Source organism: Oryza glaberrima, chromosome 6 (assembly GCF_000147395.1).
Source record: "Oryza glaberrima chromosome 6, OglaRS2, whole genome shotgun sequence".
Classification (NCBI taxonomy): domain Eukaryota; kingdom Viridiplantae; phylum Streptophyta; class Magnoliopsida; order Poales; family Poaceae; genus Oryza; species Oryza glaberrima.
In genome coordinates, this window is record NC_068331.1 from 19456796 (window position 1) to 19483985 (window position 27190).

The following is a 27190-nucleotide window of genomic DNA, read 5'->3' on the forward strand; positions in this document are numbered from 1 at the left end:
GGCAAAATATGCGAATAAGAGTATCAACTAACAAAATCACCTCCATTTCGGACAAACCAATAAAAATATATCTTAAGGTTTTCTTTCGGTTTTACATTGAGGGTAAAAAATAACCGACTTCATAGTTCCGTAGAAAATGAGCTTCTAGCAAAGTACAAGGGCTAAAATTGGATTTTACCTTTTTCTAGTGGAGTCTATTTTGGCACAAATGTGCACTGTGTAATGTCCTTTTCATTATCCACATGTGTGCATTGTATAATGTCTTGAGTTAGGTCTTGCGCTGCCATACATGCATCATGACAGTGCGGTAAGTGAGTGAGGTAGGTTTCCAGCATGCAACTAGACCGGCTAATATTTTAACAGCTCACACAATGGTTCGTTATTTTGGTTACAGTCTTACAGAATTCAACTGTACATAAGACCCAAGCTGGTGACACTACTATACGATAGATTTTCCTAGACGCCTCCCCTTTTTGTTTCCGTGCGGTTTATAAGTGGAACCGCACAGAAAATTGAGAACCAGCGCTGGGGTGTCGCCCGCACGGGAAAATCGATTTTCGGGCGTCCTAAGCCAACCGCACGCACCGCACGGGCCCACCATTTAACCCCTCCCAACGCCCGCTCCCACTCCACTCCTCTCTCTCTCTCCCTCCCTCTCCCTCCCCTCCACGACAGCACGGGCACGGCGACGGAAGGAGAGCAGGCGGTGGCGGCGGCCGCCGCCGCGGGCGACAGCGGCGGCGGCGCGTGCCCCCTCGCCTCCTTCCCCTACCAGATCCGGCGGAGGGGGGCTTGGGGGCGGCGGATCCGGCGGCGCCCACCCCCTCCCCTCCTTCCCCTTGCAGATGCGGGGGAGGGGGCAGCGGATCTGGCGGCGGTGGCCGCGGACGACAGCGGCGGCGGCGCGCGCCCCCTCCCCTCCCTTCCCATGCAGATCCGGCGGAGGGGGGGCTTGGGGGCGGTGGATCCGGCGGCTGCCGCCCCCTTCCCTCCTTCCCCTTGTAGATCCGGGGGAGGAGGCGGCGGAGCGGCGGCATGCGTCGGCGACCGGATCTATCTCTCCCCTCCTCTCTTTTTTACTTGTGTTTTTTTTTGTGTGATTTGTCATGTGAGATGTTCATGTGATGTGAGATGTGTGTTCTTGTGATGCTTCTTGTGATGTGTGTTCTTGTGATGTTCATGTGATGTGTTCTTGTGATGTTCATGTGATGCTTCTTGTGATGTGTGTTCTTGAGATGTGAGATTTGGCAGCGGGCGACGGCGACGGCGGGCCTCGATTAGGCGGCGGCGGATTAGGGTTAGGGTTAGGGTTTCTTTTTTCTTTTTTTTTGTTTCTTTTTTTTTCTCCATGCGGGCGGCTTAAGCGCCCGCACGTGAAAATCGGTTTTCGCGTGTGGGCACGCCATCGCATGCGAAAATCGCGATTTTCCCAGACGATTGGGTGCGTGCGGGCCACCCACCCACACGGAAAAATTGGCGCTGTAGTAGTGAGATGACCGAAAGAATTCCAAGGCCATCTTTGCTCGATCTGTGCTTGCTGATATGTTTTGGATAACGGAACTGATGAACTCCCAACCTTTGTACCAATCATGGTCTCATGGATGCAAACACTGTCCTTATAACTAAATGCTAAGCATTTCATATTGTTCTACGGACTCATTTTTTCGCTATATTTATTAGCTAAAATTTAAATTTTCAGCCTTAAATTTAAGGTTGATTTTAGGTTTTTTTCATCGAAGTTTATTTTTCAGCCTTTGTTTCTAGGTCGTTAAGAACACGTGTATAAAAATTTTATTCATAAATTATTTTTCGTTTGCAAATGTGCCGTACGATGAGGCCCTTAGTGATGTAAGCTTCAAATCGAAATGAGGATTTACGGTTCGGTTACTGATGGGGCCCTTATGGTATCATGTTTTGCTAAGTCGACAATACTAGGCTAGCTGTCCAACAGAGCCGCTTTACATTGCTGTCTGACATTTTTCATACAACAGGGTCTATTAATTATGGATTGCACAATTGAGCAATTGCAGGAACTGATCTTGAAGAAAAATCCTGTGGATAAAACATTGGAATCTACAAATGTTTTGTGCGGAAAATTAAATAAAGACTAAGGTGGTTACTCCCTCCATCCCCATAATAATATATGTTGTAGGAAAAAAAATTAGTGATAGAGAAAAAAGTTATAATCTTCTTTATCAATGTAAAGAGTAACGGTGGTTGTTATAAGATTTGAACAAATTTAAATGGATGCGATTAATAAGACAATTAGTACTCTCTAATCCATCCTATAGGGATAATTTTCTTTTATTAAATTGTATAAAACTCTACTATTATGATCTAAATAGCACAAAACCACGGAGATTTTGGCATGTGGAACATAACTCAGGGATTATGGTTTTAAAATTTCTCAAAACCCTACCATTGACCATTTTGACATACTCCTAATCAAAAGATAAAATTTGCTACAGGAAATTTAAAATTTGTGTAATTTGCTGGTAGGCATCGTTAAAATATGTCATGACTGAAAGACACTTTAAAAAACTGGTAATTTGCTGGAGGATTTTTTCAGTTCAATTAGAGAGAGAAATTCTTCAAAAAGACAAGAATCCCCTAGGGTCAAAAACTTTTGAGCTGAGAATAGAGTGAAGGTGAAATATGATTTATGCTAGTGATTTACTTATGTTGATTGTAAATTTACAATTGCATAATTTCTAAACTTTTACTCTAATGCCATGTCTAAAGCATGTGGTCCTAAGGTCATTCTCGTCTTTCTTAAGAATTTATTTCTTCAATTGAGTCGAGAGTATCCTCTAGCATAGCAAATTATCAGTTGTTTAGAGTGTCTTTTAGCTGTAACACATTTTTTCGATGTCTATCTGTAAATTGCACAAATTTTGAGTATCCTATAACAAAATTTGCCATATCAAAATGATCAATGGTGTAGTTTTGTGAAAATTTTATGACCAAAATATCTAGGCTTATGTGCCATATGCCTAAATCTATGTGGTTTTTGATTTTGTACAACTTAAACTATAATAGGTGTGGTTTTATAAAAAATACCCTCTTTGTACAACTTAATCCTGATTTTTGTTTCAGGATTTATAAATTATTTAATAAATTATTCTTAGAATTATATTAAATGTTCATTAATTTACAAGTGAAGTAAAATACGGGAAATAAAATTTTCTAAATATATGGCTGGATTTACCATGCTTCTCAAATCAATAAACTGCATGTTTTATTAAAAATAAATCTGTATAGAAGTTTTTTCAGAAAAATGAAAAAAATATTTTTCAAATTTATGATAGTTAATACTTATTAACCATGAGCTAATAATCCGCTCCATTTTTTGAGCCGTGAATAGCCACAACCAAATACTGAGCCGAACTGAGTCTAAACTATTTCGTCACGCGTAGAAATGATCATTATAAACAAACACACACATTTAGACACTTGGTAGCTATTGCCATTCTTTTTTTTTACAAACCAGCATTTAGACCATGAATAGTTTCATTAAATATAGTAAAAGAAATAAGACTATAACCTATAAGGTTTATATATAATATGAGTGGTGTAGGGTTGCCTTGCCTTACATATGAGTAGTGATCACCTCTGCGCTCCTGTCGTCCTCACCGCCATCTGTGCGCCCATACAACTACACAAGCACCCACTACCCCTCTTCTCTGCCACGCTCGCTGGCCTATTCTTTTCGCCACCGCTATCGCCACACATCACGGAGACATGGTCACATATAGATGAAGGGGAAGAAAAAAAAGACGAAAGGAGCCGCAATGTCATTTTCCCCTCAATTTATTGAGTTGGCGGTTAAAATGTGATAAAACTTAAAAAAAAATCAGGTAGTTATTTTCCCCTTAATTTGTTGGAGTATGCTATACAAGAGGATAATAAGTAAAAAAAAACTATCTCAATGCGAATGAAGGAGTTGTTCAGCTGCCTACGGTGTTCCTTCGCAGCCTCTAACAAATTTGACTTATGTAGCAAGTAATAAGTAATAAGTAGTAACCGGCTACGTGGTTGTGCCATTAATTGTAGCAGAACAGCCCAAAAAAGATACTTTATTTTGAACCACCTATTGAATGTATGAATTATTACGATTTATACGAAAATCATGTAAAAGCTTTTCGGATCCAAGAAACAATTTACAAGGTTACGAACAAACAAAACTAAACTATATAAACACACTATAAAATTCCTGTGTTCTAGTAATAAACAGCCTGTGCTGCGTGATCCCACAACACAAAAGGCCACGGTGACAAAAATATCGCGAATCGCCTGATATTTTGAGCGTACGAGGAGTGTGGGCGTGCGTGCCTGCCAAGTCTATCCAACTGAAACAAGCGAGCGAGAAAGGCAAGTAGGTCCACCAACCAGCAGCCGAGTCCCATCGATGGCGACGCCTCCCAATCCCAACGAGATAAACACGCCGCGCGCCCCGCCGCCACCATCCGCATCCACCATTCCATTCACCATTCCACCCCTCGCCCGCGGATTCTTGGAACGCTTTGCTGCTGCTCGCGCATGGTGGATTTGTGGGGCTAGTGCTAGCGATCGCGAGGAGGAGGAGGACGGCAAGATTGGCGGCCATGCTGAGGGCGGTGCGGCCTGCGCCGTCGGCGGCGGCGGGGCCCGCCGCGCCGCCGGGCGACGGCGAGGCGCGCGCCTGCTACGGCATCGTGGTGGCGTGCGTGTCGCTGCTGCTGCTGTGCGCGCTCGTCTCCGCCGTCGGCGTCGCCAGGGCCTTCGCCGCCACCGGGGTGCTCGTCCTGCTGCTCGGCCTCGCCGGCTGGCTCGCGCCCACGGACGCCTTCGCCGTCGCGCTGGCCCCCGAGCTCTACGCGGGGAACGCCGGCGGCGGCGGCGGTAGCGCCCGCGCGGCGCCGGCGGTGCGGCTGCAGGTGCGCCGGTGCGCGTCGTGCGGGCTCGCCGCCCAGGCCATCGACGCGCTGCCCGCGTTCGCGTACGAGCCCCCAGCCGCCGACGTCGAGGACGGCGGCGAGGGCAAGCCGCGCGGCGGCGGCGCGCTGTGCGCGGTGTGCCTGGAGGACGTCGTGGCCGGCGAGACGGTGCGGCGGCTGCCGTCGTGCGGGCACCTCTTCCACGTGGACTGCATCGACATGTGGCTGCACGCGCACCGGACTTGCCCGCTCTGCCGCCGCGACCTCTCGCCGGAGAAGGTCACCGCGAAATCCTCCGCCGCCGCGACGGTCTCCTCCACCGACGTGCTGCCGCCGGTGTGAAACGCTAATTCACCTTGCTTGGTATTCACTACTAACATCACCTAGTGTTGTTATTACTGCGTCACTGTACATTAATTCCGAATGTTCTACTACTTGGTATACTAACTAATTAGCATTTCCAAACCAGAAAAGTGTGCCCTGTAACCGTGTTCTGTAACCAATTATTTTCGGGATCAACAGGACATAATAATCAACCAAGATTCCATAAGATTGTGACCAAACCGGCTATTTGGAATTTAGCCGGCATAGGACAATACAGAAATCTCTACAAACTCTCAAATTAATATACTCTACTAACTTTGCGATTGATGCAAACGCAACCGATTTGGACAGGTGTACGTACTTAAAATGGTACGGTAACAGCAACGTAGTACGTGCTTGACACGTCTGGAACTCAGCGCCCACGTCGAGAGCGTGACGCTGCTTCTGTAATCCGCCAGCTATGTTCATGCAGATCGTGTGCTACTCATTTCCAAGTGTTTCTTTGTATTCGGCGTCGTCGCTGCATTTCGGAAAATTCGTAGCATTTCGTAGGAATTTGGCACGAAATATTCAGTTCAAATCATCGGAGAAATTGCTGGTCGGGATGCCCGAGGCGACGGCGGCGGCGGCGGCGGCGGCGGAGGAAGGCGGTGATGGCTGCTCGACGAGGCTAGGGTGCTACGGATTCATGGCGGTGAACGTCCTGATGGGGCTGTACTGCTCCATCGCCTACGCCGTGAGCGCCACCGTGGCGGGCGCCGTCGCCGTCGCCGTCGCGCTCCTCCTGCTGGCGCTCGCCGGCAGGCTGGCGCAGACGACGGGACGAGGCTCCGCCGCGGCGTCGACGTCGGGGCGGCGGCGGCGGCTGCTGAGCTGCCCGTGCGCGTGCGGGCTGATGGCCGCCGGCGCGGGGATCGGCGTGCTGCCGGCGTTCGCGTACGAGCCCGGCGGAGGCGGCGACGGCGGCGGCGGCGGCGTGCTGTGCGCGGTGTGCCTGGAGGACTTGCGCGGCGGCGAGATGGTGCGGCGGCTGCCGGCGTGCGGGCACCTGTTCCACGAGGACTGCGTCGACGTGTGGCTGCGCGTCCGCCGGACTTGCCCGCTCTGCCGCCGCGTGCTCCCGCCGCGCAAGTCCGTGGCGGCCGCGGCGGCGGCGTCGGCCGCTGTGCTGCCGCCTGTCTGATTCGGTAGTCGTTCCTGTTGTATCGTCGCAGTAAAATTAAGTGAAACTGCGCTCCTAATTTGCAGGTATAATGATTGTAATTGGGCTAAGATCTTTGTGGGTTCTATCAGTATTCAATGTAACCCCGTGTAGTGGAGTGGGATATCTACTTAATTAATACTAACTGTAAAATCATTAGAGAATATAAGATTTTTGGACTCTAATTTTAGTCACCTCTTGAAGATGCTATCTAGGCCCTATTGGTTGTTTGTGACTTTGTGTAAGACCTATGGGGACACGTTGATGTATAGACTGAAATACTCCCTCCATCCCAAAATGTTTGACGCTGTTGACTTTTTTTAAAATGTTTAACCGTTCGTCTTATTCGAAAAATTTAAGTAATTATTATTTTTTTCCTATCTTTTGATTTATTGTTAAATATACTTTAATGTATACATATAGTTTTACACATTTCACAAAAAATTTTAAATAAGACGAACGGTCAAACATGTTTAAAAAAGTCAACGACATCAAACATTTAGGGAATGAGAGAGTATATTGGCGACGTGGCTTGAAATATGTTTAATGTGTTTGACATTTTAAATGTTACAATGACTATTTCTTTTATAACAGGATGTCATATTGGCATTTTCACTTTAAACTAGGAGGGATAGGACGAGGGTGGAGGGAGAGTAGATGGTGGCGGTGACAGTGCCAGGGACTAGGAGACGGCGACGACGGGATCAGGAAGAGGTGGCGCTGCAGAAAAGGGAGGGGAGGAGGGATGGGGAGGCAGCGGCGGTGGCGTGAGAGAAGAGGCCGACAACACTGGGGACGCGGCGAAGAGGGGGAGGTCGGGAGGTGCACGTTGTCTCGCCATCACAATTTTTTTACCAGGGAATCATGATTTTTTTTCTATCTTAGGGACGTGGAAGGACTTTCTTGTAAAAAGAAGTTTCTTCAAGTACCATGAAAAGATTTCACCAGTTCAAGGATCTAACGGTTTCATATTGTTTAGAGGGGAAATCGGATGGCTCACATAATTTTGCATAATAACTTTTCAAGAAAGATTACTTCTATCAATACTTTAGATTTGGGCTGGTTTAAACCCCGTCCAACGAATATGGGTCCCTCCAATGTGTAAACGGGCTAGTGCTAATAAATAGTGGAGGCCCAATCCGGTAGGATTTTCTCGGTTTCTCTACATGAAAAAGGAAAAAGTTCATCTTGACTCCTTCAATTATAGGTCGAATTCATATCCCTCAACCATAATACCAGATAGTTTAATCACTCAACTACTAAACCCAATAGAAAATGACTCTCTATGGTTTTGAAGGTAGTTTTCACCGGCATGGCGTCTACCTGTCACGTTGACTTAGTTTTTATCATCTAACATGGCGTTACAATAATAAAAAAAATAAAATAATATGTGGACCCCATTGGTTAGTGACAGCTAGGGCTGTCAAAAAAAGCTCGAGGCTCGCGAGCTGCTCGAGCTCGACTCGTCCTAAGCTCGTTTCGAGCTCGGCTCGAGCTCCAAACGAGCCGAGCCCAAGCCTGTCCCAAAGCTCGCGAGCTTTGTCGAGCCGAGCTCGAGCTTCTAACGAGCCTAGTAATATATGATTTTTTGTTACTATTTAATAAATCGGTAAATCAAATATGTTATTTGTATGCCTTGTATTGGCATCATATGTTTATTTTATTCTTTTTCCTCTTATACTAATATGATAAACCATAAATTAAATAGTTTTTAAAAATTATCCTTTGAAATATACATTGTTCTAATTAAAAATCGAGCTCGTTAGTCAAGCTCGAGCTTGATCGAGCTCAAACCAAGCCTGTTTGAAAGCTCGAACATTTTATAGGCTCGGCTCGAGCTTGTATCGAGCTCGAGCCTAGGCAGGCAAGCTCGCTCGAGCTCGGCTCGTTGACAGCCCTAGTGACAGATTCTTTTCCTATTTTCGGCGCCCGGCGAAACATCTGGGGTGTGATACGGATTTAGGCCCAACTCATCTAAATTGAACCACGCCTCTGAATTAATTTGTTTGCGCTTTTGTCTCCCTCAGCATAGCTAGTTAAGGCGGGACTTAAGGCCCTGTTTGGGGAGCTTATCTAGAGAAGCTAGGAAACCTAGTTTCTGTCTTCTAGTTCATTTTCTGGATTCTACAACTACAGCTTCTTTCTAGTTCATTTTCTAGATTCTACAACTACAGTTTCTTCAAATCTGAGTGAAAACCTGGACTATTTGAGGAGCTTCTTGCAGCTAGAGATTCTAGAGGCTGCAGATGCCAGAACTCATCTAGTCGAACCACACCCCTAAATTAATTTGTTTGTGCTTTCATCCTCGCTCTCGCTCAGTGCAAAACAATTAACCGGATTTTTTTTCAACCGGACACCTTATCTTATAGGCTGGTTTCCTTTACCTTAGCTAGCCAAGGTGGGACTAAAAAACAAGGATGACGATGAGAGGATGGCAAAGTTAGGCAACCAGTGGTTGGTGGGAGAGGACGACAACAGGGAGGACCAGCGGTGGTGGTTGGGGAAACGAGGATGACGATGAGAGGGTGGCGAAGTTAGGCAACCAGTGCCATCATCGATATTAGTTTCTATCTCATATTGTGTTAATTGAGAGGGGGGAGCTGCTGCCACGCTAAGCAAGGAGAGTGTGTGCGGTTGCACCCAACATCCATCTCCTCTTCGATGCAGTACCCTGTGACCACCGCTAGCACCACCGTTGTACCCTCGTTAGCTCCCTCCTCAGCTGAATACCTTCCCCGATGACGACACTATCGTGCAGCACAACAACATCAGCCCACGCCACTCACGACCCAGGTGGTGACGGTGGCCTCCTCAGCCATCGTAGCCGCTTGACCTTCTCGTTGGGAGACGTCTCTGCCTTGAGCCACGCCGAACTCCTGGCCTACCAAAGCCACCGAACGCCCTTCCCCCACTTGAACTTGTCCTCGGCATCGTCGCTGCCTTCCTCTCCCTCCTCCTCGCCTGGCTGATCTCAGCACGCATGGCCACCACCTCTCACGTCGACTGGCAGGCGACATCCTGGTCCTATCGGTCCTCACCGTCGTCTCGACCATAGAGAGAGAAAGAGCGCTAAGAGGTGGAGAGAAAGAGAGGAGAAAATGAGGAAACAGTCACTAAAACTATGGGTCCCACGTATTATTTTTATTATTGTAGTGCTATGTTAGATGATGAATAATAAGTCAATGTGGTACGTACACGTCATTTCAATATAAACCACCTTCAGAACCATTGGAAAAGTTATTTTGCACCGATTTTTTAATAATTAAGGGGGCAAGATATATGGTAGCGTGGTTGAGGGGTACAAACCAGACTGGGCCTATAATTGAGGGAGTCATAGTGGACTTATCCCTCACGAAAATCCTCTTGGCCCGCTCAAGCGACGCTGCCCAGCCCACGACCCGACTGCCTTCCTCGACGGCCGGACTGCCGCCACCGCCACATCGCCGTCGCCTGCAAGCATCCTCCTCCACGGCGCCGGGCCGCCCCGCCGCCTCCTCACCCCGTCGTCCAAGCCCCAAAAACTCTACCCGATCGGCTTGCTTCGCTTCCCTCCCCTTCCTCCCGACGCAATGCACCCGATCAAACTCTGTGCCCGCTCGCCCCGGCCGTCGTCCAAGAAGCGGAAGCGCCCCGCCGCCGCCGCCGCTACTCCGCCGGAATCTGAACCGGAGCCGGTACACGACACCGCCGCCTGCAATTCGGAGGGAGAGGACAACGCAACGGGGAAGAGGAGGGAGCACAACAACAAGAAGATGAAGGAGGAGAAGAGCAAGAGGAAGAAGAAGCAGGGGGAGGGGAAGAAGGGATCAGGGATTCTGACGGACAAGCTCTTCTCGGATCTCCCCATCTCCGACCTCACCGCCAATGCCATCAGAGACATGAACTACACCCACCTCACCGAGGTCACCATCCATCGTCTAAAAATTCCACAGTTATCCATCTTCTTTTTGTTGAAAAATTGTTGGATTTCAGTGCTCGACAGATATGTAACGAGGTGTCATTTTTTTTTTTCATGATTGATTGATTGATTGCAGATTCAGGCTAGATCGATACCGCCTCTGATGTTGGGAAGCGATGTGATGGCGTCAGCCAAGACCGGCTCAGGGAAGACGCTTGCGTTCCTCATCCCGGCGATCGAGCTGCTCTGCAGGCTGCGCTTCTCGCCGAGGAACGGGACCGGAGTTATCGTGCTTTGCCCAACAAGGGAGCTCGCTATCCATGTGCATTTTCATACGCATTGCTAGTATTTGTTTGGCGTTTGTTGGTACCTGACAGACAAAATTTTTCATGCATGATGCAGCAGTATTTCTTTTGGATCCATTTTATACTACATGTTTTATGCCTGTTCAACAATTGAACTTGTTGTGACTTGTGAGTGAAAATAAAAAATCAACATTGGATGTACATGTAAAATGAGATAAGATTGTACTAGCTTTGTTAAGGCAATTTATGTTCATGTCAACGTATTTTTAAGAATGCACAGAAAGCTGCTTTTCACATTGCTGTTGCCAATTATTAGCAAATTCTTAAACTTTAAAAGGCAGCATTTTGTAGTGTATCTAAATTTTGGTTCAGATTATGTATTGTTAGTGGCTCATCTTTGTATTTCAGTATAATTAATCATGCGTCTCATTGATTCAATTGCTCTAGACACACAATGTTGCCAAGGAATTAATGAGGTATCATTCACAAACTCTTGGATATGTAATTGGTGGTATTGACTTGAGGGGCGAGGCTGAGCAGCTCGCGAAAGGGATCAATGTATTAGTTGCAACGCCAGGAAGGCTTCTGGACCATATGCAAAAAACCAAAAGTTTCAAATATGAATGCCTAAAGGTAAAGAAACACTTTCCTTTACAATGTGGAACTAAACCTGTCTGTTGAAATAGTTTGCAGATTAAAATTTCCTTATTGCTTAAAAAGTACGAGCTGCATTTTCATGTTTCTCTCGCAATTTGCATAATCAATCACCTGATTATTTCGTATATAAATTGTGTGCCTGCATCTACCCTTTATTCTGTCCAGTGTGTTTGTTAGTACTGAATTAGAGTATAAATCAAATTTCAAAATAGATTTTGCTGAGTATATGCAAAGCTGTATTTTTTAACATTAATTCGTACTGTCTCCAAATTGCAACTTTTAACAATAATTTCTGTTGTATTATGTTTGTAAAGACAGATAGAATTGTACTTTTGCGGAAGTTGTTTCATTACAAGTCCATACGTATAATTTTCATGTGCCCGGTTAAATATTTAAAAAGATACAGATGGTAAAGGTTTTTGATGTTTGACTAGAGGCATGTCTAAAACAACTTTCTATAGGTTCCAACATTTTGACAATTTTACCCATTTGAAAAACTTATTGCGAAAATGGATCACTAACTCAGCGCCATTGGTGTTAACCTTGGAGATGGCGTTTGCCAGGTCATTGGAGCTCAACATCAATAGCATTGGCACTGAGCTCTCTACTAACTAAAAGGAAGCACATGCCTTATTTGATATAATGGTGCGGCTAGTGCAGTGGTGGAGTCTCTTGCTTTTACCCAAGAGGTCATGGGTTCAAGAGGACTTGAACCCATGACCTCTTGGATAAGAGAATAAGACACCACTACTATACCAAGCACACCTTGCAGTCAAAGAAGACATTCACCCCTTTTAGCTAGTACAGATCTCAGTGCCAATGCGCATATATTGAGCTTCGTTGATCTGGCAAACACTCACCTTGGATAAGAGGTCAACACCATCATTTGTGGCGCTAAGGCGTTATAACTCAGAGCCATCAGGTCTGGCCCTGAGGTGGTTTTATATTTTTGCAATAAAGTTTTTGGCACGTTCTCAAAAGGGTCAAATTGGCAAAATTTCGGTGATAATTTTCTACTGTCAAGTCCTTGTTAGCTCTGTTGCAGATTTCTTGTTGTTTTGTTATTAGTTGCACCAAGTTTATGGGTGTTACATGGAGTCAAATCTAGTTGATACTTTTGCCGTTGCCATATGGACAGGTAGTTTTGGCTGAAGCTACAGAATGCCTTGAAATTGCTGTCCAATATAATGAATGTCGTGACTGACCCCCTCGCCCTCTTCACTGTCTTTGACATAACTCATCTTAATGTTGTAGTGCCTTATAATTGATGAAGCTGATCGTATACTTGAGCAAAATTTTGAGGAACAAATGAAACAAATATTTAAACTCCTTCCTCGGCAGGTATATGACCATCTATCTGCCCATCTGGCAATTTCATTTCATATGCATCATGCAGCCTTTAACTTTTTACTGACATAATACTGTATTTATCCTGCAATTTATTATGCATCATTTGCAGGGCAGGCAGACTGTTCTTTTTTCTGCTACACAGACTGAAAAGGTTAGTGGATCTGTTATTCAGCTCATTCAAGCTGTTTCCTTCATTGGTGTCTTTGCTTATGTGCTGGCATTCCGTAGGTTGAAGATTTTGCGAAGTTAACATTTGGGAGCAAAGAAGAAAGGCAGCGAACACTTGTTTATGTTGGAGTTGATGATCATGAATCAAAGGTATTGAACTTTTGAACTGTTTAACTGTCCTTTTAAGTTTTTTTTATGTTGGAATTTGACTGGATTACATGATGATCATGAACACAAGATTAGTGGAACTTTTTTTTGTTCTTTGGTGTGAGAAATAATTGCGATGCTCTTTCAGGCTACTGTTGAAGGCTTGAAGCAGGGCTATTGTGTCATTCCTAGTGAGAGAAGGTTTCTGGTTCTGTATGCTTTCCTGAAAAAGGCACTTTCTGAGAAGACGAAGGTCATGGTGTTCTTTTCATCATGTAATTCAGTCAAATTCCATGCACAACTTCTGAATTTCATCCAGATAGAGTGTTATGATATCCATGGGCAACTAAAGCAGCATCAACGAACTAGTACATTTTTTAAGTTTCACAAGGCAGAACATGGCATCTTATTATGCACTAATGTGGCAGCATGAGGACTTGATATTCCTGATGTGGTGAGGTTTTTGACTTGTGGTTTTTAGACCATTTAATTAACCACTCCTATTTTTGTCCACTTACTAACCTAAGAGTTTGTTGCCTTGTTTAGGACTATATTGTGCAATATGATCCTCCAGATGAAACAAAGGTTAGGGATTTTAAATGGTGCCAAAGAAAATTTCTATTCCTCACTTTTACTAACTTGACATTGGAATTTAATTTGCAGGATTACATTCACAGAGTTGGTCGTACTGCCCGTGGCGATAATGGCAAAGGAAGTGCAATACTGTTCTTACTACCGAAAGAATTACAGTTGCTCATTCACCTGAAAGTATGAAATAATTCATCTGACAATTGTTTTCTCACAAAATACTTAAAATATGAATCTAGTTGTATAATTTCATACCATAAACATTTTTATGATTTGACTTCTCCAACCCATAATATATTTGGACAGAGGGAATAACGGGCTTGTTTGGTTTAGTACCCTACCAATATGTTGTTAGTGTCAAACTCTAGGCAAGTTTTGGCACTACCAATATTTCGGTAGGGTAGAATTGTAAATGAGTGTATTTTGGATTTATGCCAATTGAGAGCCAAATTTTAAATTGTGGTGAAGAATATTCTAGAATTGTGCCACATTGAGTATAGGCATTACCAAACATTTGGCTTCAAACCAAATCATCACATTTACTATTTAAAGTACCAAAAAATTAGTATGGCAACATTTTGGTATCAAACCAAAACGCCCCAACATGTTTCATGTTTTCCTGCAGGCAGCTAATATTTCTGTATCTGAATATGTGTTCAGACAAGAGCTTGTGCCAAAATTGCAACCTTACCTTGTGAGTGTCTCTTTACATAATTACAATGACTTAATCCCATTATTTCAATATGTAGCATTATGACTCAAGTTTTGAGCAGGAGAAAATTGTTGGTGGGAATTACATCCTAAACTGATCGGCGAAAGAAGCCTACAAATCCTATCTTTTGGCATACAAATCACACTCTATGAAAGACATTTTTGCTATCCATCAACTTGATTTGACGGTAAAATTTTACAGTGTTCTTTCTCAGGGTTGTCTTTGGTTTGTTCGCATTACTTTTCCTCTGCATTTTGTTTTCATTGCACGTAAGAATTCACACTAAATGTTACTCAGGTTTGTTGGGGCATATTTCTGTTCTCTTTCCTTTAGTTCATTTTTAAATTATTCTTTCACTTATGAAATCTAATCTTAGTTCTCAAGTAGAAGCACAGTTGTTATTTTCTTAATTTTACTGTTAGATTAGCTTGCCCCTTGAATGTTAGCATGCTAGCTGAGGATGAAAAGTCTAATTGTCAGTTGGTGTAAGATAAATGCTGATGCTTCTTAAACTCTTTCTTCAACGCCAATGAAAATGGCGTGTGTTCATTCGCATACCGAATTAGAGGGTTTGACACCACAGAAAATTGAACTAGCTTGTGTGTTATTCCTCGCTGTCTTGCAGAGCGTAGCGGCTTCGTTCTGTTTTGGTGAGCCTCCAAAGGTGAATCTGGACCTGGAGAGCAGTGCGTCAAAACATCGAAAGAAGAGGAATGTAAACACTGGCAGGAGGCATGGTATCGGCCCTTCAAACCCTTACGGAAGGAAAGGTGGTGATGATCGTAGGCAGTTTGCAAGATTCTAGAGAGGAAGACCCTGTGTTTGGAGAATCTGATAGATCATCTAATATTTTTACTAGTGGTTGAGTCTCCGTTTTTGTTCCTGATCATTGACACTTTCACTAGTTCTGGTTGTCATCTGGTTAACACAGGTAGAGGTAGTATGTCACAAATTGGGAGAAGCTTTTGCTGAATACTAGTGATGAGTTTTTGTTCTCCCAAATGAGTGAGGCTTTTTGTAATTAGTTAGTATGGTAAATGGTCTGTGTTGCAAATAACTTATCCACTTATCGGCGGCGAATAAATTAGTTAGCATTATTTTTTTCATAGGTCGATAATGCTTGTGTTCTGAAGTCCCAAACCTTTCCTAAAAAATGCTATGATTGTCCTGCTTGAAGGACATAACCTATTCCTTCATCAGGTGCTCAGCTTTTGAAGTAATCACTCCGTCCCAAAATAAAGGACGTCATTCACTTTTGACATAATGATTAACCATTTATCTTATTCAAAATAATCATATAAATATCTTTTTTTTACTTGTTTTAACATCATAGAAACTACAACTTTTACATATTCATACTTACTTTTTTAATAAAAAAGAATGATCAAATGTTATGCGAAAGATCAATGGTGTCATATATGTTGGGACGGAGGTAGTATTATAGAGATAGAAGTTAGGTAGGGTTAAATACGCCCTAAAGTTAAGAGCCTCTTTAATTTCTTACAAAATTCTTGATTATGTTGAGACTGTTAAGGCTATGTTCAACACTACCCTTTTCCAACTTCTACTTTGTTATTTTTCATGCTAAATGATACGTTTCTATAGAAACTTGTCTTATTTTTCACGCTAAATGATACGTTTAAAGCAACATTTATGAACTGCTAAATGATACATTTTTAGCAAAAAAAATCTATAGAAAAGTTGCTTTAAAAATCTCATTAATCTATTTTTCACGTTTTCTTAACTAATACTCTCTCTGTCTCAAATTATAAGACCAATATATTTTTAGACGGTCTTCAATAGCATACTTTAACCATTAATTAATTTCATATTATGTCATCAACAGCTATAAAATTACTATCACATGAAAATATTTTAAAATACAAATCTAATAATATAACATAATAATACTTGACCTACGTATTATTAGTGTAATTATTAATCAAAAGTGCCTAGTTTGATTTTCCAAAAAAAGGACAACCTATAATTTAGTACAGAGGGAGTATTTAATTAATCATGCGCTAATAAGTTAGCTTGTTTTTCGTGCGAGAAGAATAAGGTACGAACGCATTCAAACACACCCCCTAAATAAATAATCAGTGAGAGGACGGTTAAAAGTATACCATATTTTTTTATGGACTTCAATACCCGGCCAAACCTTTATTCCACTTGGAGTTAATAATGTGGCCCAAGTATTCAAGTGATTGTAGTGCAAATGAGCATTTGCTTCTCTTAAGAAATAATTTGTGCTGACCAACAATGTCAAAAACATGCTGCAGGTGATGCTGTTGAATGCAGATTTGCAAAATTCTAGGGGAAAAAATAGAAATACTCAGTCTTCTCACATGCCTTAATTCCAGTGCTTCTTAGCTTAACCCTGATGTCAGTTAGTGACATCCCAAATTTAATTCAGACTCCACAGTTCACATCATGGACAGGTTAGGACTTAGGAGTGGTTACCTGTGGTAATTCCGGAACATGGTTCACATTTTTGGTATGAAATTTCAGAAATTTCGGGTCTACTGATAGACCATGGTGCGATGTGCCTCTGGCCAAAAACTTTCAATGTGCTTTAATTTAGTAAAAGGAATATTTAAATTCAGTGGAAATTTGTTTAAGTTTCAAAAAAAAAATCAAAATTTTCGCCCCCAAGATGTTTTTTTTTTCACTCAGAGATTGCGAACCCTGTTACTAACACCCCATGGGTCCATGAGACCATGACTAGTTACGTGCAACGCACCGGGCGTTGCAGCTGGATCGGGAGATAAAAATGTAGTTCAGTTTCTTTTATGTCGAATTGGGAGATAAAAATGTAAACTGAGTTTTGTTTATGCCGTTTTTTCACGGGTTTTTTGGATCGTTTTTTTTTAAGAGGGAGTGGTTTTTCTGTAGAGGAAGAAGGACGAAAAGTAGTTAAGAAAATTGTCCGATCATAATTAACAGGGTGACAATTTGTGTATGCGACAGGCTTCAGATTTCACAAAGATGAGTCGCGTTAACATCTACAAACAGCAGAATAAGCAGAGTGGCAAGAAAAACTGGCCTATTGTACCTCTAATCTAAACATGTAGTACAAATTTGACAAATTTTGTCTGCCATTCTGCAATCTTCTGCATCACTAGGAGGAAGCCACAGGAAGTACGACGAGCTACACCGGCGGCATCGGCGGCAGCACGCCGCCCTTGTGCTTGCGCTCGACGCGGCGCCGGCAGACGGGACAGGTGGCGTGCGAGCCCAGCCACATGTCGATGCACGCGACGTGGAACGTGTGCGCGCACGACGGCAGCCGGCGCGCCGTCTCGCCGCCGCGCAGCGCCTCCAGGCACACCGCGCACTGCGCCGCCGCCTCGCCGCCGCCGCCGGGCGCGGACGCGTCGTACGCGAACGCCGGGATGGACGCCAGCGTCTCCCCGGACACCCCGCCCCGCGCCGCCGCGCCCTGGAGCTCCTCCGCCGCGGTCACCGCGGCGACTCCTCCTCCTCCTCCGCCTCCTCCCAGCGGCGACGGCAGCCGCTCCGCCAGCGCCAGGCGGCGCGACGCGCACGAGAACAGCAGCAGGAGCGCGCTGTAGAGCGCCAGCGCGATCCACACGTACTTGACGAACGCGGCGAGGACGACGAGCAGCAGCAGCACCGGGTACGACGCCACCATCAGCGCGCTCCGCTGCCCGCCGCCGCCGTCCGCGCCGCCAACGCGCCGCATGGCGCGCATCGTCAGCCATGGGGACTCCACCGGCGCCGGCGACGACGACATCGCTGCGCGTGCGCGACGACGCTTGTCACTGAGCAACGGCGACATGGGCGACGCAGCTTTAAGCTCGTCCTGTCCGAGACAGAAACGGATAGCAGCTAGAGCAGAGAGCAGAGGCAAGCTGCAACTAAGGCAGGTTGGATGCAGGTAGCTTTCGTGGACGCGCCAGGTTCGCTAATGGTATATACATTTTCTTTGTAATCCTCATGATTAAGATAATGCCTCCATGGCGATTAGGTTCAATGCTTGTTTCATCATAGATTTGTTTGGATGAGCATCTAGCTACGATATTGGTTTTGTCCTACTAAGTAATTATCTGTTGACTTTGAAGGATAACAAATCTTTTTTTATTGATATTGTGGTTGTGCACACTCTAAACCAGGGCTCCCTGAGATGATACTAATAACAGAGATGGTGGTCAAATAGAGATGAGACAACACTGCCGGTAAAAGGGGCATCGGTCCATAAACTTTTCATAAATTGCTACTCTGTTACCATCGTTAGAAAAAGCAATCCAGTTGCTACTTGCTAGTCTTTTAAGACCGAGTATATCAGCTGAAATCAAGCAACAGAGATCTTAGATTAAACCTTAATCTATCTTAGAGACCATTGTGTTCAGAGATGCACCATTACATCAAAGACTTCGGATAAGCAGAGATGAAGTCTAACCTTTTGTATGGTTCATACAACTAAAACTGAACTAAATTTCCCACAAATTCCTACCTGTTCTAAACAAGACCTAAATCACAGGCTCGAGGTCCAAATCCCAATTCTAAAGATTTGAAACTGTTCATAGAGCAACAGCTACACAGCATACCAACATCCAAAACTAAAAGATCAAATCAAATGGATGCCAACAAACCTGTACCTTGCTGGAAAGAAAACAGCAGAGAAACAAATCAATAAATGGACGAATGATACCTTGGGAGAGCTGCAGCAGGGTGTCTGTCCATTCCCATCACAGAAGCATTGCACAGAATCTAGTTCATCGTTACCCCTATGATGATCAATTGGCAACCTAAACAGAAGTTGGACTCAATTCATTAAGTTCCAGGAAAGGGAGGCCAACAGAGATTTCCGAATTAATCAGACTGGCCTCGCACAGTTCAATTTTACATGGTCCAACAATGCAAAGTACGACAAGAGAAAGGACGATTGATAGTCCAGCTAGAGAACTAGATACAACTATCGGTAACTAGGTAAAGCAGCTGCAGGAAAATTAATCAGTTCAGACTGCAGCTAATCTTGCAAAACGGTCCCGATTGCCTGACAACGCCTTCATAGTGAGGATTGGAGAATAGGCAAAAGCTGCGGCCCATAACATTACTGCTACATACAAATTCTGAAAATCCAGCAGCTTCTGTCACTAAGCAAAATATTGAATTGTGGACTACCCAACTTCTGGAAAACCTTTAGTTCCGGTAGCATCACAAGAAATGCTCTAGCAGATTAACTTGGGATAAGGCTTATCTCAGATTGATTCGGTGAAAAGAAACATCTCTGGCACTGACAAAGGATCGAGCTCCAAAAAACCTCGAAGCTTGCCTCCTCTTTCATTTGTCAGATGGAAGCAAGGAATCTGGTGAGAGAACTTTGGGTACTCATCTTTCCTTATTGTCTTCACAGCTCCCTCTCTTCTGTCTGGCATAAATACTGCCCTATAACCATCCACCTTTCTTAAAAGCTGAACTTGTATGGATGAATCAGTGTGGCCAAATATCTCCACCAATTCATAGTCACATTTCTTATAATCTTTTGCGGTCCATCCAGTCCTCCAGTTCTTGAAAACAGCCCAAATATCACCTTGGCAAGGAACTATTTCATATTCATTTCTTCTACCAGGTTTGGCCTGTACAGGATGAGACAAGTACTCTGTACCATTGTAAGTTTGAATACCATGGAAACTGGAAATCTTAAAGGTTCCGCACGCAACTGTTAGATCTTCTCTTACCAATCTTCTCTCCTCTTCACTCTGTGGGCAAGCATCAAGCCATCTTACTTGCAGTTCATTATTCTTGACATCAACAGTTTTTATGCAGGCATAGTAATTGGGGAACTTATCTACATCACTATAGAGAGCCCAGATCTGCCCAGGTTGAAATTTGTGGATCGATCTTATTTCTGAAAATTCAAAGAATTCTGATTCAGGATATAGTACTTCTGCTTGGGCAAAATCATCAGGTTCCTCGTCATCATCTGTACCTTCTACTGCAGATCGAGCGTTGTGCTCATTGATCTCTGCCTTTGTTGTCCTTGTAGCGAACCCTGTATTTGCGCATGTAGCATGTTGGCTCTCCCCAACATCCACCGATCCCTTGTGACAGTTATTTCCACTGGATGAACCTATGTGTTCAGCACCAGAACCCTGCACTTTCACTGAACAGCAGCTTTCTGGAACAACAGAAGCAAAAGCCACTCCAAAGTTCAGAGGAAGCGCCGCAGGATCAAGTTCAATAGCCCCTTCTGGAATCCCTTCTTTTTCGGTTCCAATCATCGTATGACGAGGGACACAATGTGAAAACCTTAGTGTGTCATCCTGAGGTATCACATATGGGGATGCCTCTTTAGACTGAATAAACAAGCTAACAAAGCCTTTTATCTTTACAAGTGGCATGACAATGATGCTAGTGCTACTAGTGAGATCAGAGAGGACTTGAACAACTTCATACTCATAGTTTTTGTGTTTGTCAGCATCTGCACTCCAATCAATATCCCAACCCTTGAAAAGAGCCCATACTTCGCCTTTCCTAGGATATATTTCATAAGAGTTTCTTGTCTTGTTTTTTTCATAGAAAATGGCATGAGAGAACATACTGCTCTCTTTTGCTGTATCTGACACTCCATGCTTAAAACGTCCACAAGACACTGGTAGGTCCCCAGAAGACCAAACAGCCTCTGCTTTATTTTTGGGATCAAACTCCAGCCAAATGAAATTTAACATAAACTTCGGGACATGTTTTACTTTTGTAATTCGAGCATAGTATCTTGGCATACAGCTTTGACTATCATAGCAAGCCCATATCTGGTTGGCTTTAAACTGATTTACATGTCGAAGTTGATTGAAGTCAAAAAATTCTGAATCCGCACAAATAACCTCATTTGGAGCATCATCAGAGTTTGACTCTAGACCATTGTTGCTGACAGAATGGGATAATTTTTCTTTCTCAGCACTATTTACTCCACCAGACATTGTTTCCCTCTTGATTTGCTCAGCACAAGCAGAGCCTCTCTCTATGCCTTCTGTATTATTGTAATTATTAACACCATTAGTTGGACCATCATGCCCAGGCCCAGTTGTGTCAGCATTCAACTTAGTTTCATTGTTTTCACCACCATGAAACAGACCGCCTTTCCTTAACCTTTTCAAACTGGGAGAACTCACAAAACCATCATCACCATTGCCGTGACAGTCAGTGTCGTCACCATCGCTATCTTCATTATACTTAACTTCTTGCTTCTGCCTGCTTGATCTGCGGGGATGTTGATCTGGCCCTACATTACTTGCAGCAGGACCATCTTCAATAATCTCTTCTTCGCTATCAGTGCTGGTGTCTGAAGCGCTAGATTCACTAGATTCAAACATAGCTTTTCTGCGCTTTTTTGATCCAGCAACTGAAGAAGCTTTTGAAGAATTCCCTGTTGCCTTAGCAAATTTTCTTTTGTTCTTTAGCCCACCAGCCTCGTTTCCATCAGCTCCCCTCTTTGTTTCTACATGTGCATTATGAGAACCAAAATTAGCATGGACTGGATTGGCAGAATTCTGAGCTTGCTGTCCTACATTTGCTTGTGAACCTGGAAAGTTTTGTGGTGCTCCTGAACTTTTCCACACCCCAGCAGACCTCTGATTTGCCCCAGAAGGAACAGCTTGCTCGTTTAAATCAAGTGCAACAAAGGGCTTCAAGCAATTCTGACAACGGAGAGCTTTCTTCAATATTGAAAGGTAGTATTGATATCGCATGCCACAAGTTGGGCATATGGTCCAAAATGTTTGTGAGTCTGAAGGATTTGAGGGCTTATGCTGTTGTGACTGATGCACATTATGGAGATTCACAGGTGTAGTGGTAGGTCTAACAGGTGCAGTTCTCCTTGATTGCTGATAAGGAACTCTTGCAGAACCAATTCTGACTGAGGCATTTCTTTTCATGTCATAGACAGAACGTTTTGAGCGGTCTGTAAGCGTCATGTTTGCTTCTCCCACTAATTTAAATGCTGCCTCTGCACCTGCAAAATTGTTCTTGTCTGGATGTAGCAAAAGAGCAAGCTTACGATATTGTTTCTTTATTAGTGTGTCATCAGCTGTGACAGGTACTTGAAGTATACCATACCAATCAATCTCTCCATTAACCTTCGTTGCAGAAGCACAATGAATATCACAAACAGTTAACATTTGTGAAATGTTGCTGTCAACATCTTTGGAGAGATTTTGTGCCTTGTTAATCATCCTTTTTGCACCAGCGAAATCCTTCTCCCGCATTTTTTTTTCAGCCAAAGCTTTTGCCTTAACAGCCTCATCTTTGTTGCAATCCATTGTAACTAGAATAGATAGAGATCCAAACCCCTAATTTCTTTCAAAAGCATACCAGTGGCAACAAAGTGTGATTTTTCTATCCATTCTTTTTCACACTTAAACTGTGCTGAATACAGCACCTTATTGTTCAGGAGCTGAGATATGCTATGGCTTCAAACAACAAATGGTACACCAATTTTAACAAGTTGCCAGCCTGCACAAAATTTGAACAAGTGACTCTGATTAAGAATTTCCATTTGGACCAAAAAAACATTTGTTGATAAATAACAGACTACAGTAGAACAAAGGCCAAATAGGCCTTCTTGCTTATCTCAAGAAACTAAATCTACAGCAATATCGCTTCACCATTAGTAATACTCCATCCGTCCCAATATTGTTTGCCAAAACAAATTCAGTGTGGCCCAAACAAATTTCACATTTGTGTGGCAGACTGAATTTGCCAAAAAAGTAGCAGCATAAACCAAAACTGTAATTGAAGTGGTGGCATAGATCAAATTACTAAAAATATCCTTATAGGAAGACTGGAGATGCTTCGATTACTTCAACATTTTGATAAAAAGTATTCCATGGTTAGAAACGGGCTGAGAATTGGGTGTAATGCTGTTACCCATACTACTGAAGGTTTGGCTAGGGTGGGAGCTTGGGCTGGAATGGTTTGGTTTGGTTTCTATCAATAGATTTGTGGGTGAGAAGCTGTCCTTGTTGGGTAGTTTGGATTCAGAACGGTTTCAAGACCATTAGCAGGCCTACTTACAAGAACAAAACATAAAACTTCAACACGATTAAACAATCTTTTAGCCTGCATCATGCCCCCCTTATGGAAAGGAGTAGCATTTTCTTGGTGAGCGTAAAATTATTATTTGTATAATAGGGATTGACAAAACCCCTAAAATTTCTGTGTTTTTCCCCTGAGTGTTCAGTACTGTAGAGAATTGCTGACCAAGGGCCAAAAAAAAAGAGCAAAATCAATAATACATCTAGGAGATAAAAGCATTGTATATTTGCTAGTATATAACACAGATAAATTTCTTCTTTTCAGACAAAGAGGAATATATGCAGCAAGACTAACAGTTGGTTGCACTTTGCATTACCTTTGGTTTCAACTTTAATTAAATGCAAATGATACAGCATCAGCCAAAAGGTTTGAGAATCTGAATAGTGTTATGTGGCCAACAGTATTGCACCTGAAAGAGATCAAGAGCACAATTAAGAATCAGAAAGAATAAGTGGGGAAGCTTTATAGACTGCATATCTTGTGACATTTTCAAATTAGACAATGGTTACAATACAGTAAAATCAGCATGACCACAGTTCAAAATATACAGATTATACAACAAATCACTCTTCTAGTAAAAAAGCTGAGTGCATAGTAGTTGCCGCAGCCTTTGGGACATTATCAATGATACCAAGTCATGTTCAAAGTGTTCCCACACAATTGACCTCCTGCTACTAGATACTTGCAAGGAAGGCTCATTCACAGGACAGTGGTTCCAAAGCATTCTGAAAAATTTACATGCTTGCATACTTATGCATCACTCAACGCTAGCAAATTAACTCCATAAAATGACATGGCTCATGGAAAAGTATCCCAGTTAATCAAAGATACATACCAAATCCAATTCGAGGATATGTGGTTCAGGTTGGTTTTATGCCTCTGTACAGTTCAAAAGAAAATTCTGGCAGCATCACCCTATTATTCTCCAAATACATGTCCTGAAAACAAGCTCTGAGTTTGTGTATCCGGAGAACAACAGGGTGAGGCTGTACGAGAGGATAAAAACCAACCCAAACCACATATACTTAAACTATCCAAATATCATTGCTAATATGCCAGGATGTCATGTCATATTTAGTAACAACAAGTACCCACAAACAGGAGACAAAGGTCTAAACTCTCCATATGTCCGAAAGAGAGTACACAATTAGACATTACTAAAAAGAGTGTAGATTAACAGAATAGGCAAGTAACTAATCATGCATAGGTGTTAGGTCGTACAGTGGCAAACAGCAGAAATAAAACAACAGTAATATAACTCCAATCCATATTCTTCTAACATTGCATATTAAGAGAATAACAAGTGTTTGCAATTCACAGTACCTTTTGGTTTCGAGTTCAACCAAATGCAAATGATATAGCACCAGCCAACAGGTTTGAGAATCTCAATCTTGTTGTCTAACAAACAGTATTTTACCTGAAAAAAATTCAAGAACACAATCAGGCATCAGAAAAAATAAGTGGGAAAACTTTATAGCTTGCATATCTTGTCATATTTTCGAATTAGACAATGCTTACACCATACAGTAAAATCAGCATGCTCACACTTCAAAATATTCAGACTATATGACAAACCACTGTTCCAGTCAGAAGGGTGAGTGCACGTTAGTTTTACACATAGCCTTTGGGACACCATCAATGATTACCAAGTCCTATTCAAAGTGTTCCCACACAATTGACCTTCTGCTACTTGATACTTGCAACGAAGGCTCATTCATAGAATCACCAGTTCCAAATCACTTAGGACCATTTACACGCTCACAGAAGACTCATCACTCAACATTAGTAAATTAACTCCAAAAGATTGGCTAATGGTGAAGTATCCTGATTTCTAGTTAGGCAAAGATACCTAATCCAATTTGAGGATACGCGGTTCAGGTTGGTTTCCATGCCCTTGAACAGTTAGAAAGAAAATTCCGGAAGCATCTCCTGTTGTTCTCCAAATACATGTCCTGAAAACAAGCTATGAGGGGCGTCCGGAAAACAACAGGGTGATGGCACAGGATATTCCTCTCGAAATGTCTGAGGGCAATAACATATACTCAAACTGTTCAAAAGTCGTGGACAATTTAGAAGCTTTTGATTATTCCATATTGACACGTCATACTTGTTAACAGCAAACATTCTCAAACAGGGGGAGTAGGTTACGCATTCTAAACTCTACAGATGTCAGAAAAAGGGTATGCAATTCGCATTACTAAAAGAACTGGACATGAACAGAATAGGCAAGTATCTAATCATGTATAGGTGGTGTACAATGGCAAACGAAACAGAACAAATAAAATCATTCTTCTAAGGACAAACAGATATTATTAAATCTCAAATAAAATCAATAGCATGGTTCAAAACAGCTATAGACAAGATACTGACAAATTTCACTGGCTAATAACTACAGAAGAAAAAATCATTAGCATTCGCTACTGCAACATTATTCAGTAAACTTAAGTAATCATTGCATCCACTAAAAGACCACACTATTTACTAGTGGATTCAGCTTATTCGTCGCATGCGTTTTGTCATTAACTTGCCCCTTCTCAATCTACCTACCCAGAATCCGAAATGAATAATTTTAATATAGCACTTTTCTGATGCCGTATATTGGTCGGAAATTACAATTAGAGGTGGCAGGCACTATTAGCTTGCATGCAATTGTTGCAGCCTTCTTTTTATACGAGCATTTAACACTCGCACGGTTAAAGCCCACTTCACTAACAAGACGAATGCGGCTGCACGAACCCTAATTTCAACGACCTCATGAACTAGCCACCACCAACAGACGAACCACCGCAAGCTCACCCCACAAAAACTCAAAAACCCGCACGAATCGTCAGATGAAACCGTATACCCCCCACCCAAAAAATAATACAAAATAGCACGGAACGAACGGGCATTGAAGAATCGCCACGAGCTTACCCCCAAACCCCCTCCTCCAGATCTAGGCAGCGGCCTCGCGGGGAAACGACGCGTCGGCGAGTTCCCAGCCGCCGGTGCCGACGACCAGGGGGAGAGGAGACGAGGGCGAGAGACCCCCCCGGCCGGCACCCGCCTGGAAACGGAGGAGGAGAGGGGCGGCACCACCCCCACCCGGAGAGCGAGCGTGGGGGAGGGCGGCGCGGCGGCGAGAACCCCGGGCAGCGGCGGAAACCTAGCGGGTGGGTGGGGAGGCGGTGGAGAGGAGAGGCGACGGCGGTGGCGTGCGCGGCTGCGGGGGAGCCGAGGCGAGGGTTTGGAGAGGGGGGGGAGGGGAGTCCTCGAGTCTCTCGCGCAGGAGAAGACACGAGTAGTGTGCGTCGCACCGTACTATACCACCGTAGGGTAGGGGACTTCTTTTTTTTACAGTTTGATCCTCTTCGAAAACTTGTTTTTGTAGATAGACCCTTTTAAGCAATTTGTGATGAAAAAAATAGATTCGTAGCTCCACGTCGATAACCTTGGGTGTTTCAGTCGAACCGAAGTGTTTTGGCGCGGATACCCATGGTGACAAAGGGTGTGTGCTGGAGATTGATATGTTAATATCTCAGCATGAAAAGAAGGGGAAACGATGAACTAACATATGTCGATTCATCTCTCGTGATATATATTTTATTGTGGGGAATGGTACAGTCTTCCCTCCTCCCTCCAAATCATGTCGATTTGATACTGGACTTCATATGGAAATTAAATCATTCCTAATTTAGCTTTTACTTTTAGGATTACTATTGGGATAAGTGTGTGGGAGATCAAACACCAATGACATAGGTGTAGACTATCAGCAGCAGACAGACTAGTGTTGTCCCCATCCACCTCACCAACCACGCACAATGGACACTTTGATACTTCTTCCGTTTCACAATGTAAGTCATTCTAGCATTTCCCACATTCATATTGATG

The 27190-nt window shown here is 43.4% G+C and overlaps 2 protein-coding genes and 2 pseudogenes across 2 annotated transcripts; 2 read left to right on the top strand and 2 right to left on the bottom strand.

The window, feature by feature from the left end:
* The first annotated feature begins 4344 nt into the window (after positions 1 to 4344).
* On the top strand, positions 4345 to 6738 carry LOC127776044 (uncharacterized; annotated as a pseudogene).
* Positions 6739 to 10010: 3272 nt separating this feature from the next.
* Positions 10011 to 15346, top strand: LOC127777538 (putative DEAD-box ATP-dependent RNA helicase 51; annotated as a pseudogene).
* Positions 15347 to 17154: 1808 nt separating this feature from the next.
* Positions 17155 to 18191, bottom strand: LOC127776175 (RING-H2 finger protein ATL74-like). The gene has a single exon (XM_052302524.1). The coding sequence runs from the start codon at positions 18063 to 18065 to the stop codon at positions 17415 to 17417; it is 651 nt and encodes a 216-aa protein (XP_052158484.1). The 5' UTR covers positions 18066 to 18191; the 3' UTR covers positions 17155 to 17414.
* An 829-nt stretch (positions 18192 to 19020) lies between these two features.
* Positions 19021 to 26584, bottom strand: LOC127776174 (uncharacterized). Its single transcript, XM_052302523.1, has 4 exons — positions 26234 to 26584; positions 24644 to 24737; positions 23637 to 23729; positions 19021 to 22738 (listed from the first exon to the last, which is right to left on the bottom strand). The coding sequence occupies exon 4, from the start codon at positions 22543 to 22545 to the stop codon at positions 19489 to 19491; it is 3057 nt and encodes a 1018-aa protein (XP_052158483.1). The 5' UTR covers positions 22546 to 22738; positions 23637 to 23729; positions 24644 to 24737; positions 26234 to 26584; the 3' UTR covers positions 19021 to 19488.
* Between the last annotated feature and the right edge of the window lie 606 nt (positions 26585 to 27190).